This window comes from Heptranchias perlo, chromosome 2 (assembly GCF_035084215.1).
Source record: "Heptranchias perlo isolate sHepPer1 chromosome 2, sHepPer1.hap1, whole genome shotgun sequence".
NCBI classification, from domain to species: Eukaryota; Metazoa; Chordata; class Chondrichthyes; order Hexanchiformes; family Hexanchidae; genus Heptranchias; species Heptranchias perlo.
In genome coordinates this window covers 57,525,678-57,545,627 of record NC_090326.1, presented here as the reverse complement: position 1 = coordinate 57,545,627, position 19,950 = coordinate 57,525,678, and the positions used below count along the sequence as shown (strand labels likewise).

General features: G+C 41.6%; 1 protein-coding gene across 1 annotated transcript in view; it reads right to left on the bottom strand.

Annotated features, from left to right (window-relative positions):
* Window positions 1-280: 280 nt before the first annotated feature.
* The window catches only part of myo10 (myosin X), a 262,007-nt gene continuing 242,337 nt past the window's right edge, over window positions 281-19,950 (bottom strand). The window contains exons 34-41 of the mRNA XM_068001886.1: window positions 18,026-18,149; window positions 16,657-16,954; window positions 15,639-15,843; window positions 14,872-15,008; window positions 13,915-14,032; window positions 6,865-7,320; window positions 4,795-4,986; window positions 281-1,366 (exon numbers count right to left, since the gene is read on the bottom strand). Of these exons, the coding sequence (XP_067857987.1) occupies window positions 1,256-1,366; window positions 4,795-4,986; window positions 6,865-7,320; window positions 13,915-14,032; window positions 14,872-15,008; window positions 15,639-15,843; window positions 16,657-16,954; window positions 18,026-18,149 (1,641 nt within the window). The 3' untranslated portion in view covers window positions 281-1,255. The remainder of the gene's footprint in view (window positions 1,367-4,794; window positions 4,987-6,864; window positions 7,321-13,914; window positions 14,033-14,871; window positions 15,009-15,638; window positions 15,844-16,656; window positions 16,955-18,025; window positions 18,150-19,950) is intronic.

Here is a 19,950-nt window from a genome sequence, read left to right as displayed (position 1 = left end):
TTTAAGACCTTCCTTAAAACCTCTCTCTTTGACCAAGCTTTTGGGCACCCATCCTAATCTCTCCTTCTTTGGCTTGGCATTGGGTTTTTCCCCATGGCTCCATGAAGCGCATTGGATGTTTTTCTAGGTAAAAAGGTGCTAAATGAATGCAAGTTGTTTTTGCTGTTGGAACAGGCCCCTTTGGATCATTGCTCATGGTATGTGGCAAAAACATGAGATAAAAGGATCCTCTATTTGTCCTTTATAGAATATACTATACATTTAACTTAAACATATAAAATTGTTTGGAACTGTATAAATACTTTATTTAGGTTAGCTACAACATCTGAGAACATCTGGTCGAAACTGAAGGCCGAGCTAGCCACTACACATGTAGCATACTGCAGTATGAACGTAGCTCAATAATTCATATATATCCAATAAAAAAGTCACATACTTTGAATTAGTTCAGGAACAAAGGCTTGATTAAAAGTAATGGTCCAGATCAAATTACTAACCAATTTTGCGACTAAAAAAATGTACAGACATACACTGTATACAACATTGCACATTAGATTTCCCTTAGCAAGAAAATGCTGTGAAAATATGGATTAACAATGGGAAGTGTCACTGTAGTCCTTGAGGAAGGCTGCCAGCAGCATTCCAATTATTCACCCCCATTATTCTCAGAACAAGGTATTATTTTAGTGCACAAAAATAGCTAACACTTTTAGCTAGAAGTCCCTCCAAGCGTCACCTTTATTCCTCAGGCAAAAATCATAGTGAGTACATGATTGCCTGTAGGACAAATGTAACACGCAGAGAAATTTTTAGCCACTTCTCACTTCAGCAGTTTAATATTTAAAGCTGCTCTCCGTCCAACCCCAATCTTCTTCATTCCAGCACTCATTGTTTAAAGCAGCCCTTTAATGCGAGTCATAGTTCATAGCAAGGTGAGTTTTTACTGTAAGGCACTTTCTCTGCTTAAAGGCAGTGCATGTTAAGGCATAAAGTATTAGCGCTGATTAAGATTTGGAGGCCTGAGGAAATATGACGAAAATATAATACTCTTGGAATAGTAAGGTCCTTGTTGAAGATCCCAGTATTTCTCATGGTAGCTGGCTGAAAGCTTGTTGACCTTAGACAGCATTCGCTATTCCACTCCACCACTATGGCTTGTATCGAGCCCCTTCAATGATAAAGTCTGTGAATGAAGGCCACAGGTGTGGGAGTGGGGATACAATTCATAGTAGGAACGTCATTGGTAGAATTGATTTCACCTGTTGCTGCACTGACTGCCCCGACTGCTTGCAGAACATGAGGTACTGTAACGCTTTTTTACAATCATGCTGATGTAAGCTTTCATGAGCTTGGCGAGGTCCACCACCTGTCCAACAAAAAAAATTAATAACCTGCTGAAGGCATGGAATTAAAATTAGATTTTCTACAGAACTCTCCTATCTTTACACACATTATAAAGAAGATATTTTTAGCTCTCGCATGGCTCCGTTTGTAAGGTCAGTGAGTACAGTCTTACAGACCAAAGGTTGAAGGTTGAAGTCCCCAGTCTATGTTGCACACATTGAGGGCACTACAATTGGCATTAGAGCCCCTGGTTGGAAGGCGAATGGCTAGGATCCCACTCCAGATCTGTGACCCCCTGCTGAAATTCGCATGTGTGGATGTTGGATGAGGATGTGGGATCTTCTGGTGTGTCATTGCTTAGTATTACACCTTGTGGTGCCTTTACCCACTGGGAGCCTAAATTTAGTCCTTAATGTGAAAACAAAGCCTGAAACTGTCTCCCCCTGAACACACACTTCATTTTGATAAACATTGTCTAAAAAAAACCCAATCTAAATATTAAAACTTTGATTCAAAGTTTTGAGAAACATAGGTTTTGCCCCTTAAATTTTCAAGTTTAGTGTATATAACATTAGTAAGTTTATTCACTTAAATATTTTGTATACGTGAAGAAACAAAGATCAAAAAGTGGTGGCGATCCCAATAATTTCAAATTTATCTAAGTTACTGTAGCTTTTTGTGTAAGTAGACAGAGGATAATTTTACAAGTCAGTGCTTCTGGCTGGGAACTTTGCCCATGAGCAGTACAAATTGGAATATTTAATACACGCTGCACATGATTTTCCAGCTATTTATTTTAATGGTTGGAAAACTGTGGGCAAAGCATTGCCTGGAATTTTGATTTGCGCTGCTGGCTTTCCATTGGCAGTGCCAACTCGTAAAATTAGCTCCACATTGTAATTCTAATGCTTAAAATACATTTGAAACTCTAATTTATTTAAAGAACCTCCAAGAAGAACATGTTTAAATTTTTATGTTTAGCAGAAGTATGTTGGTGACAAATTGCAATACGTATCCCTCAACTTAAAGGGATTCTTCTTGATGCAAATGCCGACCTGTTTAGGTTTTTTTGGGAGGGTGTGGGGGAAGAGTTGTGACTGAGTAAGAACCAGTTAATGATGCAGATTCTTTAATCACAACACTTGCACTGACCAAAGTCAAAATCGACTAGACAAACTAAACTACAGAAATACAACATATGTAATATACCGAATGCATGTTCTGTATTTTTCCTTAATCGTAATTCCTTGTTAAAATCACAATGATACATAAAAGAAAAACTAAGCATCATGGACACATATAGAAAACAATGTAGAAATGCTTTAATATTGCACTGCAAGAAAAAAATCACTAAACAAAATCTGAACTTAAGAGTATTTAAGACAAATGAATGGTAAGATTATTTAGGCATATTTTTCTTTGTTCATTCATGCTGACTTTTACACTAACATTAGTAAACAGGAAAATATATGCCATTGTCTCTATTTATAAAAAGCCAATGGATATTTGCATAGTGGAATATCAGAGTGAAAAACTCAATCCTCTGTTCAATCATTGCTATTTTACTGTTTAAACAAACAGTTTATCAGTTTAGCTCTACTGATTTTGGTTCAGTTGTGACTATGCCAGCCTTCTTGGTATTTCTCTCCATTTGCAATTTCTTTTTTTTAAAAAAGTCATTCTCGGGATGTGGGCGTCACTGACCTCCAGCAATAACAGGCTTGCTCCCAAAACTACATGAAATGCATCACTGGCAAGGCCAAATGAGGATCAAACCTATCATCTTAGAATGTATGTTCTAATAAAACTTCTCATCAAGCTATGGCCTAATACAGCTAGGGAAAGACATGTGCCCATGGTCACAAAATGAACCTAAAAATTCTGAATGATTTTAGGTCTGTGGTAAGTTGTCTGATGGAGTTTGACAAACTCCGGAACTCATGAAATGGCAAGGTGGCTGCGTGAGGGGAAATTGATATATTTCCTCCAGTATAGTCAGCTCTTTCTTGTTCCCTCCAACCCCCAGGATTGCCTTTATGCTAGCAGCTTTTATACATTGGGGTGGATTTTGCTCTGAACGAATGGCACTAGCCGTTCGACAGACTTTCACTTGCCCATAGGCTTTCTATGGGATTTTGCAAGGCAAGCTGCTCTCTGCCAAACATCCAAACAGTGCGGCGCCCTCTACAGGGCATCTGGAACCTGTGTGAACAGGGAAAGCAACTGTATATCTCCTTGAACAAGCAGATTGAAGCATCATTAATAAGCAGAGACTGAACCAGGACGAGTAAGTTAGAATAGTGAATTCAATGTCAAATCAGGTACTGAAAGCAAATTAAAGAGAGGGAAAGAAAGATTGGATTACAAGAGAGATAAAAAAGACGGAAAGAAAAAGGTTTTAAAAAATGTTAGTTAAATTTTTTTTTAAAATCTCCAACAATAATTAAAAGCCAAAGGCATGATACTCCACACGTGTAAAAGTTAATTTTCAGTGCCAGAGAGGTTGTTTGGTAGTAATTAAGACCATATCGTTAAAAGGGTACTTAGACTGGAATGGACAAGCCCTAATGTTTTTTGGCGAGTTTAGTCTGTATCTAGGAGGTAAGTACAGGGACCTAACACCGTTCAATATATTTGAATGGTGAGTCAGACGACGAGATGCCACTTTCGCGCAGCTTTTGGAGGAGCAGAGCATCTCGGACAGAAACTTGCAGATTTCTGCGTTGAACTGCACACGTGCAGTCCGATTTGCACGTAAGTAACGGTCAGTGCTGTTAGCCTCACCGTTATTTTTACAGCAAAATCTGGCCCAATAGCTTTCTTCATTTTAATTGTTTTGGCACAAAGGAGTGCAGCTAAAAACAACAAGAACAAACGTGCCACAAATTTGTTTGCCACAAACTCAAAGATTTTGAGAAATGTCCTGCACATGTAGCGTGCAGTTTATAGAATCATAGAAATGTTACAGCACGGAAGGAGGCCATTTGGCCCATCGAGTCCACGCCGGCTCTATGCAAGAGCAATCCAGCTAGTCCTGCTCCCCCGCCCTTTTGCTGTAGCCCTGCAAATTTTTTACTTTCAAGTACAAACTTCAATTCTGTCATGCTGTGTAAAAACTAAATTGATGTGTAAAATATCCTAACACAGAGGGGGTGATTAAATCCCTCAAGAACGGGCAGGAGTTGAAAATAGTTGTTTCTTGGGTCGCGACCGCAACCCGGCTCTACCTCGGGGTTTAACGTGGGCGGTAAAAGTACAGGCTTCCCACTGGGAATGCAAAGTCCAAAGACTTTGCTGTTGTGACCAAAAAAAAGCAACTATTTTCAACTCCCACCCGCCCCCAACCCATCCGTTCTTGGGGGTTAAAATCACCCCCATAATATCTACAAGTACAATGACAGGGTCCACTAGAAGTCAATTTGATTCATTCACATTCCAGGAGTTGCTTACCTCTGTAGTGTCAAATAGCAACTCCCTCTCATCCACCACAATTTTATATGTGGTTGAGTGAGGAGCTCCAAATGACCGGATGCTTTCATATGGGAATGTCTCCAGAGGTCTGGCCTCTCTACGCTTGTACACAGAGACAGATTCAGAACAGACTCCCAACCACAGTTCTTGTGGGAAACCACCTTCTTTGCACTGCAAAAAAAAATAATTGATATTTTATGGATATATCCACAATTTCCCTCTGATAGATTATGTAAAGGAATGGGTTATTTTAAGTTAGCTGACCTAAATATGCAAAACAGATACAAAATATCTGAACAGAATGCATTTAAAATACATTTATAATTCACCAGTTTCACACAAAATAATTGAATGCCAGACTTGTTTCATGCTTTACAATGAATAGATAACGGGCCCGATATTACCATGGCGGCGGGTAGGCGGCGAGGGGGTGATTGGGCGCGTGGGTAACGCGCCCGGTGAAATCAGTCTGCCCCGAACGCAATCGCAGGCTGATTAGATCCACTTACCTGTTGTTCTGGGTTCCCCGCTGCTGAGCCGCTCACTCAACCTGCCACTACCTGTGCTGCAGCCACAGGGCATGCATCACATATGTGCAGTAGGCAGCGTAAGGCAAACGTGTCGTGAGCATGAAGGGGATGCACAAGGGTGTTTGAGGGTTTGTCATGGTTTTTACTTATATTTAATTTCTGAGCAACTCACAATACATATTATATTGTCACCACTACTGCCACATCTTTGCGAATCTGGTTTGTGCAATAATGCCCTTTCCTGAGGATCACAATGAAGACCCACAACTGATGACACCCATTGTGTCATTGCAGAGTGGGTGTAGGTGTATTTGCAGGGCTCTTTTGTGCAGACGACTGAGAGACGTCGGCGATGTCCCCGGTGGCACCCTGGAAGGATGCAGAGAAGTTGTTGAGGGCAGTGGTGACGTTGACAGCGACAGGTAAGAAGATGGTGCTCGGGCCAGCCGAGAGCAGCTCGGCATGAAGGTGGCTGCAGATGTCCACGACTACATGTCGTGTGACTCTGAGCCTCCGTGTGCACTGCTGCTCAGAGAGGTCCAGGAAGCTGAGCCTCGGTCTGTGGATCCTGTGGCGAGGGTAGTGCCCTCTGCGACGCATCTCTCTCTGCGATTGCCCTCCCTCCTGCTGTGCAGGTGGATGTGTCACAGCACTGTTTTGTGGAGTTCCACGTGTCAGAGGTGGATGGCGTGGACGGTGAGGCCGGTGATGCTGTTCGCCCTCCGAGGAGGTCATGACTGCAGCTACGGTGGCCCCCATCCGGAAGATGTACATCTGAGGGGGTCCGCAAGGTAGGTACATGTCTCTGGACCCCGGGGTAAGTGTGCAAGTTGGTGAATTTTATTGTTAGGAGGTGGGTGGTGGAGGCCAAACTTTGTCCCAAGTGACAGAGTGGCCTCCTGCAATGAGTGAGGGTCTCCCCCCACCCCACCATCTGTCAAATGGACCTTTGCAGCTGCCACAGGCTGATGGCTGCAACATGTCCATTTGAACTGGGAGTGTTTCCCCAGTACGGGAAACAGTCCCAGTTGTTCGTAAAATCCCACCCCTCCTAAAATATCTTGTTAATCAGGTCTGTAAACGACCTGAAATACCAAAATGAATAGCTTAAGTGGCACCCCGCCGGCTTTAATTGCCTGCGGGAGTCCCACATGCGGGGGCTGCGCGCGCATGTCAGTGCGTCTGTGGGAAATCCGGAAGTGGGCGGGTTGGAGCCGGGCTCCCGACCCGCCCTGGGAATCCCCGATTTTCGGAGCCCCCCCGCCAGGAACGCACCCGATCGCAGGTGCTAAAATCACGCCCAATGTGTTGGCTCTGGAGAATGTGTGGCCAATATATTATTAGCAGCTAACCACATTAATTTAAGTGATGGACATAATTCAGCTATCCGGAGGATTTCCTTTTAGAGAAGAAATGTTGACTTGCATTTGTTAAATGGCATTTCATCTAAAACCGTCGTCTGCAATTCACTATGAATACGTATATTTCATTTTAATAACTGTCAATTATTTGCACGCACCTCCACATCAAATAGAGTTGAGCCATATCCAGGCCATTCATTGATCAAAGCCATGTACTTGACCATGACCTGTTCTTGGGTCATTCCTTGCATCTTCTTCCACTTATCAATTATATTGGTTCTAGCCGATGTAATCTCCTCCTTAACCCACATGTCCATCATCTGGTCATCATCAGATTTCTGCCTACTGACAGAGCCACCCCGGAAGCTCCGCCTCAATGTTCCTTCCAGGAAGCTGGATCGCTTTTTGTCATTCCTGTCACTAGAAGGAGCAAAGGTCCTGGTCGATTGTGTGATTCGTGCCTTTAATCTCTCCATTGGGAATACCTCTTCCATTTCTGGTACGGTAAAATGTGAGGTATAATCTCCCTGCAGGAATTGAAGTCGCAAGGCAGCCAAATACTGGAGAGTTTCTTCAGGGGCAGGATAGTGACCATGAATGACAGCCTCATGAGCCTAATAGTCAAAATAAATAAAAGAAAATTAAAATTGAAAATGTTTCTAAAATGCATATTAATTGATCAAAACATAATCTTACGTATTAATATGTGAAATTTAATAACAAATTCATTGTTTTCTCATAGATTTTCCATAGCTGTTCATGTTGAAGGAACATTTCATAATCTCCTGTGTCATTGCTCATGGATAGTTTGGGGTTTGGCGTGCAGTTGTCATGTTTAGCGTGGTTTCATTTCCAGCTAAGAAGCAGAGTACAGAATTTAAAAATGAAAACCACTGGACTTTGAGAGAAGTAGGGACTTGTCTGTTTAATAATGCTAAGGATGTGGCAAACTGTAATGATATTGTTGAGGATTTTTTTGGGGGGAGCTGAGAGAATTTTTTTTTGTTGTTCAATTTAAAAAACAGAATGTTTCTTAAAAGGACCAGATTTTTTTTTTTATGATGGACAGCTAGACTGGCCATTCACAAAGCATGCCACAACTTCCTGCTTGCAAGCTCCACCCTATCTCTGCAGGACCATATTGGATAGAAGCGAAAGTGGCAGTCTTAACCAGTGTGACCTGCTTGGAGTGACATTAGTTCATTTTGTCAATCTGCTACTTGGTGTTCACTCAGGGAAGTCCCCAGGACACTGCAAGCTAGATAATATAGCTATACTCAAGCCTCAGGCTTCAGAGAGTGGGGCAGGCTTGTGTGAGGGAAACTATTTAAGAGGCATTTCTAACAATCAATGGGTAATTTTATGGATAAATTGTGGTTTTTTTTCCAGATTATAAAACTTTTGAGGCTTTTATCTTGCAAATGTTTGGCTACATATTTAACAAGGACAGAAATAAAAATGTGGCTCAAATTACTTTGAAAAAATTAAAGCAACAATGATTGAAACTGTAGCCTTTCAAATGATTCACACTCTTTTGGGATGCTGTGGGATCTTTGCGGAACTATATTTCAGTGAATTAATGCTTAAATTACTTATATAATACAATCTGCTACAGATAAGATTTAATTCATTAACTTACAGGTTATATCTGTAACATGGTATATGGAAGACTTTTAATTATACATTTAAAAGCAAAGTACCATTAACTGAAGATCAGTGCTGGCTGTTAAATTTTTTAGGTTTTAATTAGGTATTTCTCTCATGCTTTCCACCAAAGACTAATCCTGTAAGTGAGCCATCACTTCCTACACACCAGAGTGCAACTTTACACGCACAATATCTGATAATGTAGCATTACCTGGGGTCTATATAACTTACTAAATATGATACGAGCTCCCTTGTGATGATCTAGAGTTTGGAAAGCAGAAGAATAAACATGCTATCAGACTATGGTGTTGGCTACAAATGATGGAACAGGTTCATTAAAGGCATCGGATAAACAGTAGCAATAAAAATAAAATAGCAGCTTGCATTATTTGTAACAGAAATGTAACACGCAGCCTCCATGAATACAAAAACAACAAAGGCTTGGCATTTCACTAATTCTCCTGATAATACTAAACCTGGAGTAGCATCTGCACTATAACTCTTATACATGGGTATTGGGTACAGAGCTCACAAGATCCACCTCTATATGAGCCATGGTAGAGTGAAACAAAATAGTGGTTCTGTGGGTTAGATATTTGCCTTTGACCTTTGGGACCTGGGTTCAAGTAGGATGCAAGTCTTCTCTGTTTGCTAGCAGTAACGATACTATGTGAAATAGTAGGCATGGGCCTAGAAATGCTCTCAATTCATCACTAATTAGCAATGTCACTCACACAGACCTAAAGATGGTTGGTGTGGGAAAAGAAAATATGCCATATTGATGCAGCAAAGGGTGCTCCTCTGAGGTTTGGCAGGGGTATATTGCTAGAGCAGTTTGGACTGAGTTATACTCTACCTCCAGCTGTACAAAGCCTGGTATGGCTTGATGCTAACACTGGGGATGTAGTCTATTTCCAGCACTGACATCCCACAACCTTGATGAGTACAAGAAAAAAAAGAGACTATACAGTCCCCAACACTTAAAACGTCTACGTTTATATCGACCAAAAAGCGAAAACCATTAACCATTTGCATTAACATCAATTTCAAAGATGCCGGTTATAGCGTCTTAACAGGAAGCTATAGCTCCATTTATTTTGTGCAGAAACAGCTGTGTTTACTCACCAGTTCGCACCTCGTTAAGGTGCACTGAAATCAAGAACAAACATTGGTAAATAGCACCTCTTTAAGCTGCACTGAAGCAAGAACAATCATAAGTAAATAGCACCTCTTTAAGGTCCAATCACCTTTTGTGTACCCAAACCCTTCTAATCCCCTAAATGGTGAGGGGTTATAGTTTGTTCTCTTCAAATAAAGTTAGTTGCAATGCATTCAGTCTTGCTGTTGAGGTTAGATGAATTGAAAATTTCAAAACTGAGAGAGACAGATTTTTGTTAGGTAAGAGTATTACGGGTTATGGAACCAGGGTGGGTAAATGGAGTTAAGATACAGATCAGCCATGACCTAACTGAATGATGGAACAGGCTGAATGGCCTACCCCTGTTCCTACGTTCCACTTCTACACAATGTGGATTCTAAATCATTCCGAAGATCCTAAGCTTGCAGTCACAAATGGATATTAAAAATACTAACTTTATGATTGGACATATGATGCAACTGCCTATTGTCACAAGTGTCATTAGTTAAATATCAGCAAGGACTGCAAGACTGCTAAGCCTCTTGACATTTTTTCTATGATTAAGTGGAATCACGACCACCCTTTGTACTACCCCATTCCTCCTCAAAATATATTGCACTGAACTTCCAAACTTTAAGTAGATCTAGTATTGTGGGAGCGCCTCCATCACATGGACTGCAGTGGTTTAGTAAGGCTGCTCATCACCATCACCACCTTCTCAGGACAACTAGGGATGGGCAATAAATCCCTAACCTGAGAATGAATTTTAAAAAAGAGTAAAGGGAGTTTTACTTGGCATCTGATGGTGCTTTGGGTGTTTCATCCACCAACAACCACAAAAAAAAATCACCAAAACACAAAGTTATATCTTACTGAGCCATACAGGCCTGAAGCTCAGTCCTTACATAGTCTGTCCTGTGGTTGGTCAATCTTGAGCAGGAGAGCAGCTGGACTATTACGTTTACTCCAGCTCCTATGGGCCTAGTGTCAGAAAAAAATCTACCAAAAGTTGCTGCTGCTGATTGCCACCTGGTGAGCCCTGCTACAATGTGCACTTGTGTAGATGTCAGGTGAGGATTGAACTTGGCTGTGGTGCCATCAGCGATGGAATAGTCTGAATTGGCATGCTGCATTACAGCATAGACACACTGCACCAGAGCAGTGGGAGACATGAGTTTGATATCTTATGATGCTGAGTTTCTAACATCAGCTGTCCTGCTCTGGGAAGGTGCTAAATGGACGAGCCATGCTCCTCATCATAGGGGAAAGAGAAGCAGGTATAAAAATGAAGGGAAAACAGTCCCATAATCCCTGTTGAGTACAACCTGATGGCTAACTCAAAACATCACCGGCTAGTCATGGAAATATTAGGCAACCCACCCTTTGATCCACAGAATGTGCTATGAGGGATTTTTAGTCATGTGAATTGTATGCTTTTTTAAACTGCAGAAATGCAAGTAGTGTAATTTCTTTCTTCATAAAAATTAGTCACTTAAATTTCAATTTCCAAAATTTTAAACCATTGCACCCTAATTATATTACAATCTTATTTATGCACTCAGATTCTACTGCTGATGTTGCTGAATCCAATACGAGACAAGATGGGCAGGAAAAATTGCAGCAGTGATTCACTGATATGACCTATTTTGTCTCCTCCTTGGCAGAACGGAGAATGGAATCAAAAATTACAACTGGTCTACTCGTGGCAGGAGACAAATAAATCAATTGACCAATTAGGGAAAATAAACTATGTAGAACTTAGAATCTTCAAGCCCTTTGCCAAGATACACACACAGTTAAAGTGTCCCTCATTTAGAAATGCAACTGGTTAGGTAACATAAACCAGTGGAGTTTTTCTTCTTTGAATTTCATTCAAATGTCATTGTAATAAATTCTGCCAGTACAAGCCTCCTGCTAACTATCTCTTAAAAAAACTGCATTAAGTTGAGCAGGAGGTCAAAACTTAATGAAAATGAACCTCTGATCAGTTAGTCATATTTAACAGGACTTGTCAATAATGTTCACTAATTAGAAATGTTAATTTTTTTTCAACATGTGAGGTATCTTGTAATATAGAAAACTAGCTTTTTGAATAAACATTACTTTATATAGAATTACAACTCGGAATCAGGTCATTCAGTCAAACAATAGTCCATATTGGTGTTTATCTCCACAGAAGCAGTAGTCCTAATCCCATGTGCCTGCCCTGTTCCCATATCCCTTTAATCCCTTGTCCTACAACTACCTATCTAACCTATTGTTAAATGTTGACATAGTCTCTGCTTAAATCACCAACTCCAGTAGTACATTCCACAGCCTCACAACCCTCTTTAAAAAAAAACCTGCTCTAATGAAAACATCCCTAATTTTTCAAAGTCTCTCTTTGTATTTGTATTCCCTCATACCAGGCAGCATCCTAGTGAATAGGCGCTGCACTCTGCCAATTGCCTCAAAATCCTTTCTATAGTGTGGAGTCCAAAATTGCATGCAGTACTCAACCGTGGTCTTAAGATTGTATACAGATTCACCATGGTATCTCTACTTTTATATTCTATATCTCTTGCCATAACCTAGTGTTCCATTAGCATTTCTTATGGCTGTATACACTTGAGGTGCCACTTTTAAGGTCTTGGGAACCCCTCTCCTAAATCCCTCTGCTCTTCCACATCACTCAGCTTTCCCCCACTCAAAGTATAATTAGTACTTTTTTTAAAAACAAAAATGTATCACCTCACATTTCCTGACATTGAATTCCATCTGCCACTTTTTTTGCCCATTTCACCACCTTCTCAATATCCCCCTGCAGCTCTCTGGTTTACAATTATATACTATGCCTCCTATTTTAGACACTGTCCCCTCGAGCCCTATATCCAAATCACTGATGTACAAAGTAAACAGAAGCAGTCCTAGAGCAGAACCCTGGGGACACCACTACCTACTTCAAACCACTCTGGCAAACTGTTCTTAACTCCTACTCTGTTTCTTCCCTTTTAACCAGTTTTTAATCCAATTTTCTACCTTCCCTCTCATTCCACGCCACTTAATATTCTCCCAAAAGTCTCTTGTGTGGTACATTATCAAAGGCTTAAAAAGTAAGTGTAGTGCCAGATCAGTTTATAACAATAATTAAACTGGGGTAAATTTTCATCCTTAGTGCTCCCTGTACAGAGCCTGACATGCTGGGAGAACAAATTGGGAAATTGTGTGCATGCCCAAATTTCCGATATGTGAAGATGAAAATGTACCCCTATATTTTTCCCACTTCCTTTTCTCTCCCAAAGGTGTTGAGTCCTTGCTGGAATGGTTCCATGATTGCCCTCTGGAACCTCACCTAAATGACCATTATTCACGTGAACCTTGATAGTGAATACCACAAGCTATTTGACAGTAAACACCATCACAACCGAGCTCAATTCTGCCCACACAGGCACACTTGCAGCAGGGGTAGCTGAACAGCAATCAGGAGAATCCTGGCTGATTTTTTCCCCTCCCTAACTCAGGAGCATGGGGGCAATTCTGGCACCTCTTAGGTGGAAATAGTTGTCACAGATCAATCCTGGCACTTTTCTGTTCTGTGCAGATCAATTGCTTGCTGCCCTAAACCAGCGGAGTCACTGGGGACTCCAAAAGTACATTACTTTTTAAAAGACAAACCAATATTAGTTTGTTGAAAGAGCAATTTTTAACTAAGGATAAATGGTAATCAACATTGTATTTGGAGCAAAATCATCCAATACGGTAATATGTTTTCTACCACTGAAAAATGTGTCAAAATCCATCAACCAACTTACGTACAAAATCATTTTGAGGGAAACCATGCCTGGCTCGGCAGCAGAGGCGCAGTCTTTCCTTGCGGGACCCAGAGGACGACTCCTGCTCCTCCTGGCCCCACTAAGGAAAGTTTTTGAGACTTACCTTAGGGAGGCCCTCCTCTGCTTCCATGCCAGGTTTTACTGAGTGGGGTGTCCACGGTGGGTGCCCTGCTCGGTAGGGCCATTAAAATGCCACCGGGGTCTAATGGACGTCATAAGACCCTGATTAGCATATAATAACGAGGCTCCCATCTGAGTCAGGTAGGTACCTCGGCTGCCTAAAAAGCAGGCCCAGTAAAGATGGTGGCAGGCGGGAATCGAGTGGGAATGGAGTGGTAAGTCTTTGCATAACTATTTTAACTGCTCGGTGGTCCTGTTCCTGCCAGGTGAGGTGGATTAAAATTCTCGCTTATGTATCTGACGCTCCTATGTATAGCATTTAAGAAGTGACCACAACCGTCAACTACTAAGCAATTATATCCATTTCTTAAATAACAATAACACTAATCCTAACACATTCTTGCAGTAGTCTTTCATTTGAAAAAGCAAACCTTCAAACAGTTCTTCGCTTTTCTCTTAATTGAACATTTTAAGGATTCCATTGGCCATACCTGTTCAAACATGAAGGCAAATTCCACGCTGTCTTTTGGTACATTATCGGTGTCAAGGAAACAGTAGAGTTTGAAGTAGAATTTCCATAAGTTGTCTTCTTCTGAAGTGGCAGCAGTTCTGGGTACAAAAAAAAGTGAATGCAATTATTTAACAGTCAGTCAGAACAATTTGAATACTAAAAAAACTGTTCTTTCCAGCTTATGCTTTTCACGGTTGTAATACATACATACTGGCCCCAAAGTTCATCAGGTTGCGATCCCGCTGGTTACATCAGGGTCATGACAGACTGCCCCTTTCAGTGCTGATCCTGCATAAGTTTGCAGGGTCAGTGGGAGGGCACCTCCTTTGCTTAGGTCAGACGGATGCAAGCACCACCATGGGCACATCTCTGTCACCCACCTGCCTATGCTGCCCACTTGTTTGGGGGGGGGGGCGGGGGGAAGGGGAAGGGAGGGACCCTCTCAGCCATAGTGCTATTGGCCTGCTGAGCAAGGGGGTCAATCTGGAAATGTATTTTGGAAATAGCCACAGCTGACACCCAGCGGAAACCCAGCGCAGCCAGTCTCCCACCGGAGTAACAGTGGGAGAAAGGCTGAACCCCTCTGGAATTTGGGCTCCACTGCATAATAGTAGTCGTGGCCTGATTGACATGATAATGATATTGATACTAAATTAACCTTCTGCCAAATATTGCAATCAACGCGAGAACATGAACTATATCAGTACTTTATGACTGAATGTGTTCCATCGACATAAGGGGTCTGCTGATTTATATGATGGGCATGTCTAAATCTTAGAATACAGTATGAGTTCAATTAGCACATTGTAGGATTAATTGATTACATTCCAGCTACAAACTGATTGTAATGAAAGGTGCCGTCTTCATCAGTCAAAAGAGCTCAGAAAGAAATTATAATACAACAGGATAATCTGAAGCAAAAGGGGCTCGCACATACTTTTCAAATTTTGCCAAAATATCGGCTACGATTGTTCTGCTTTCAATTGCTTTATCAATGGCACCCTTATGTTCAAAGAGAGCGAACATATTTCTACTGTCCTCCATCGCCAGTCCACGAATCAACTTCTCAACAACCTGCAACAGCAAAATAAAAAGACCTCAGAAGGTTTGCTTTTTTTCCCCTAAAGCCAGTTATTTTGCATTTTGCACCTTCACTTCTCGCCATTGCCACGCATCAACCCTTGGCAAAAGGGAGCAAGCTCCACTAGCCTCTACGACCATGAGATACACGAGAGCGTTCTGCAGTGGGCTCATGTTCACTTTACATAGAATTATTTAGAACGTACAGCATAGAAGCAGGCCATTTGGCCCCACAGGTCCAAGCCTCCTCCCTCCCAACTTCATCTAACCCTATCAACACATACTTCTATGCATCATGAGGAAATGATAAACATTTCCCTCATATGTTTGTCTAGCTTTCCCTTAAATGCATCGACGCTAGTCACCTCAGCTACTTCTTGTGGCAGCGAGTTCCACATTTTAACCACTCTCTGGGTAAAGAGGTTTCTCCTGAATTCCCTTTGCATAGCCTATAGGGAATGCTTCTCCCTACCACGACAGCTGAGATTCAGACATCAGAAACACAAGCTCCACAGCCTACCAATTTGTGGCACAGTTCATTGGTGTTCCAATCCATTTAGGACTACCGTGGACCCCAACACAAAACATGAATATGATAAGCACTCTTTTGTTGTGAAACCTTACCTCCCCAGCAGTGGTATGAGAATTGATTGTGATTTTGCAGGAGCCTCCTCCGTGGCAATAAACTGTAGAGGTCATTTCTTGCCTGTTGATCAAGGCTATTATTTCTTCCCGAGAAGGCACATACTCCCTGGTTTTAGTTTTCTTCAGTGATTCATAGATGAACGTTGTATATTTCTCCAACTCTCCTGGAAATTGATCTCGTATCCTAGACACCAAAACAAATCGTAATAGTTGAGTCATCTTGTGCAGATTGCATTATTACTATGTGACTGGAGATGAGCTGTAAACAATTGAGATACATCAAAATAACTCTGAACTGGATTATGAGCACTACCAATTTTTAAAAAATGTATGAGGATTTATACAAATAAGATGCTAACCATGTTAGTGTAGTTTACATTTGCACAAATTCAAAATTTTGTATTCTTATCTCATGCTTATTTTTAGTTCTTTAGTCTCTCATTACATGTCCCTGCACCAGTTTTTCTGAGGAAAGGGCAGGTTGCTCCTCAGCCTTTTCCAATCTCTGATAGGTGACCAAAATGGCCCAGGTTGATTCCTCCTCCAATATCCCCCCGTCCTCTCCTCAACTAGTTAGAACAAGTACTTTGGTCCTGAAATATATCAGTCAAAGGGAGGAATTTCAGACTAATATGCTAGTATCCCACGGTGTAATTTCGAAGGTTTTGTATCTGATAATAACAAATTACAAAGCTGTTGTAACTCCCACTAACATTTCTAATGTTACTACAGTACTATGTGTTAATATTTTATTATCATGCTAAATTTATGACTACTTCCATTTCTAAGTCAACCAAATGCAAAAGATACTCCAGTTTGATAGTTGAACTATTTTGCTACTGGAAAAAAAATATTGTGGGGAGAGGAAGAGTGAACGGAGAATTATCTCAAGAATTCTTGAATAGCAACTGATGCGACAATTAAAATAATTGGACAATGATTAAGCTGACTGGCAAATCCATTAAATTGGTAACTGAATTGATAATATGGATTGTACCTTTTGAGGTGGAATTTGAGGTATCTTAGGATGGTGCGGCTTGGCATAAACGTACAACTCATGCAGGTGAGTAATTGCCAGGTGCGCAAGTTGTCCCCACTCCCTGGCTGAGGCACTTTGTTTGTCTGTTTGATAAGCTGGCAGTAGAGCTCATCCCGTAGAGGTCGCAGGTCTTGACCAGTCTGCAGAATGCCTTGTATGATGGGAACAGGATCAGAGACAGACTCCAGCTGCTGTAAAGAATTGAAGAGCTTGATGGCTTCATCCTGCAGGGTTGTGTAGCCTTTTTCTTTCAACACTAGAAAGCGAAACATGCAGCAGAAATGAAGGGTTAATTCTTGTAGAAGCCAATATATGTAACTAATATTAGAGGCCACTGCCACACTTATAATTGTATGGGGGGTATACTCGATCTGTACTCAGCTCATGGTCCGAAGGTCATAGGGAAAATTTTCCTGGGTCTGTGCTCAGTTGCACTGGACAACCTGAATATTGGAAAATCGAATGGATCGGAGAACACGCCTGTTGAGGAATCTGCTCAGTTTTCCTCATGTTAAAATAAATGGACAGAAAATCATGGGTGGTGTGCCAGCAATTTTTCAACATGTGCAGTTAGCGTGTGAAGCTCCACACCAGAGCTACAAATTGGAAAGTCATCCCCCTTTAGTGTAATTTGAATTGTAAGTGCCTTAAAGTAAACTCTGGTGAAGAGAAATGCCATATCATTTACAGGATTTCCCCTCCCGCACCATTAAGTTACTGAGAAAGAAACATGGGTAAAAATAAACTTTGAAAAACAATTTCATATCCAAGTAAAGAATACAATTGCATTGGGCACACTGATAATCCTTTGCATTTTGCCAGGGAGATATGAGATGCAGGTTCACATCTATTATTCCCAAATTCAGGCATTCTGCTGAGAGAGCGCAATCAAAGAGCAACTATATTTTGGATGGAAGGAGGAGTTTTAATGGGAGGGTGGGAGCCAATCACTACTAACATTAGATTAATAACCATAGTCATGCCACAGTTACGGAGTTATTTTTGTCTTTTCTATCAACCAATGACAGTCAACATCTGCACTGCCAGATGTTATGAGCAAAAATAAACTACCCCAAAATTCCACACAAGATTGAAACATTTTATATAACAAATACAGAAAGTGGTGTAATTATAGGGATTCAGATGATGTTTTCGAACTACCCAAGTGTGTATGTGCAAGAGGTTAACTGAAACTTTCACTTCAATTACTGGCTTGTAATTACTCCCAGTTTCATCTTATTCTCAATTCAAATTTAAGTACAAACACAACTTGTTTTGCACTATCACCAATGTGAGTTATACAATACAATAAGCTTTTCTTACTCACAATTCAAATTGATGTCTCCATAAGGTAGTGGAAGAAGTGGGGAGTGCAAAGGATGATGGGTATAACGTAGGATCGGGTTCCTTTTGTAGACTTGTTCTACAACTTCAATATTCAGGCAGTTTTCCTAAAGTACAGAATACATGCGGAATTAAATGTCTTTCTCCAGTTACCCAAAAACATAGCAGATGTCTCACACTACAGTTAACTGTGACATCCTAGACTCTCATCACAGAGCCTTGCTCAACAGGAACATGGGTCAGAGACGCAGTACTACAGTGTTGTAGCACTATCTTTGACCTGTGCTCCTGTCTAGTAAGGCTTTGTGCTGAGAATGCAGGATCACTGAATTTATTCTACCAGTTCTTGCAATGTTTTAAGCGTTTAAAAATGAAAAGAAATGTTCACATTAACATTTGGAATGTCCTCATCATGGCTCAGCTGGGGTACCGTTGGAATACAGAGGGGTGAAAGTTATGCAGCAGTTATATAAAGCTCTGGTTAGACCGCATCTGGAGTACTGCATTCAGTTCTGGGCACCGCACCTCAGGAAGGATATATTGGTCTTCAGGTTCACCAAAAAGGTTGAATGAGTACGGGTTGCATAGACTAGGCTTGTAGTCCCCGAGTATAGAAGATTAAAGGGTGATCTAATTGAGGTATTTAAGATGATCAAAGAATTTGATAGGGAAACTATTTCCTCTGGTGGGGGAGTCCAGAACAAGGGGTCTGAACTTTAAAATTACAACTAGGCCGTTCATGGGTGATGTCAGGATGCACTTTTTCCAGCTAGTGATAATCTGGAACTCTTCCCCCCCCCAAAAAAAAAGTTGTTGAGGCTCGGTCAATTGAAAATTTCAAGACGGGGTTCGATAGATTTTTGTTAGGTAAGGGTATTAAGGGATATGGAACCGAGGCGGGTAGATGGAATTAAGATACAGGTCAGCCATGATCTAATTGAATGGTGGAACAGGCTCGAGGGGCTGAATGGCCTACTCATGATTCTATGTAAGTAGTGAGTAGCTGTGCCTTATTGTCCAGAAATTTCCAAGTTCAATCCCCAGTCTCTACAGAGATGGTTAATCTCAGCCGGGGTGGTAAAATTGCTCTTGGCAACCTGGGGGTTGTTGCTCCTTATTGGTATCTGGTGACCCATGCTGGAAAATGAGCATGTGTGGAAACTCGATTTAGAGTGGTTGTGATTCCCTCCATGCTAAAAGAACCTAATAACACTTACTGAATCTGCTCGTTAATGAAGAACGGCCGCTTGGGCGAGATATCAGAGGGAAAACAACACGATGGAAACATACCCCAGCCCAGGGGAAAACAACACGATGGAAACATACCCCAGCCCAGGGGAAAACAACACGATGGAAACATACCCCAGCCCAGGGGAAAACAACACGATGGAAACATACCCCAGCCCAGGGGAAAACAACACGATGGAAACATACCCCAGCCCAGGGGAAAACAACACCAGGGAAACATACCCCAGCCCAGGGGAAAACAACACGATGGAAACATACCCCAGCCCAGGGGAAAACAACACGATGGAAACATACCCCAGCCCAGGGGAAAACAACACGATGGAAACATACCCCAGCCCAGGGGAAAACAACATGATGGAAACATACCCCAGCCCAGGGGAAAACAACACGATGGAAACATACCCCAGACCATGGGAAAACAACACCAGGGAAACATACCCCAGCCCAGGGGAAAACAACACCAGGGAAACATACCCCAGCCCAGGGGAAAACAACACGATGGAAACATACCCCAGCCCAGGGGAATACAACATGATGGAAACATACCCCAGCCCAGGGGAAAACAACACGATGGAAACATACCCCAGACCATGGGAAAACAACACGATGGAAACATACGCCAGCCCAGGGGAAAACAACACGATGGAAACATACCCCAGC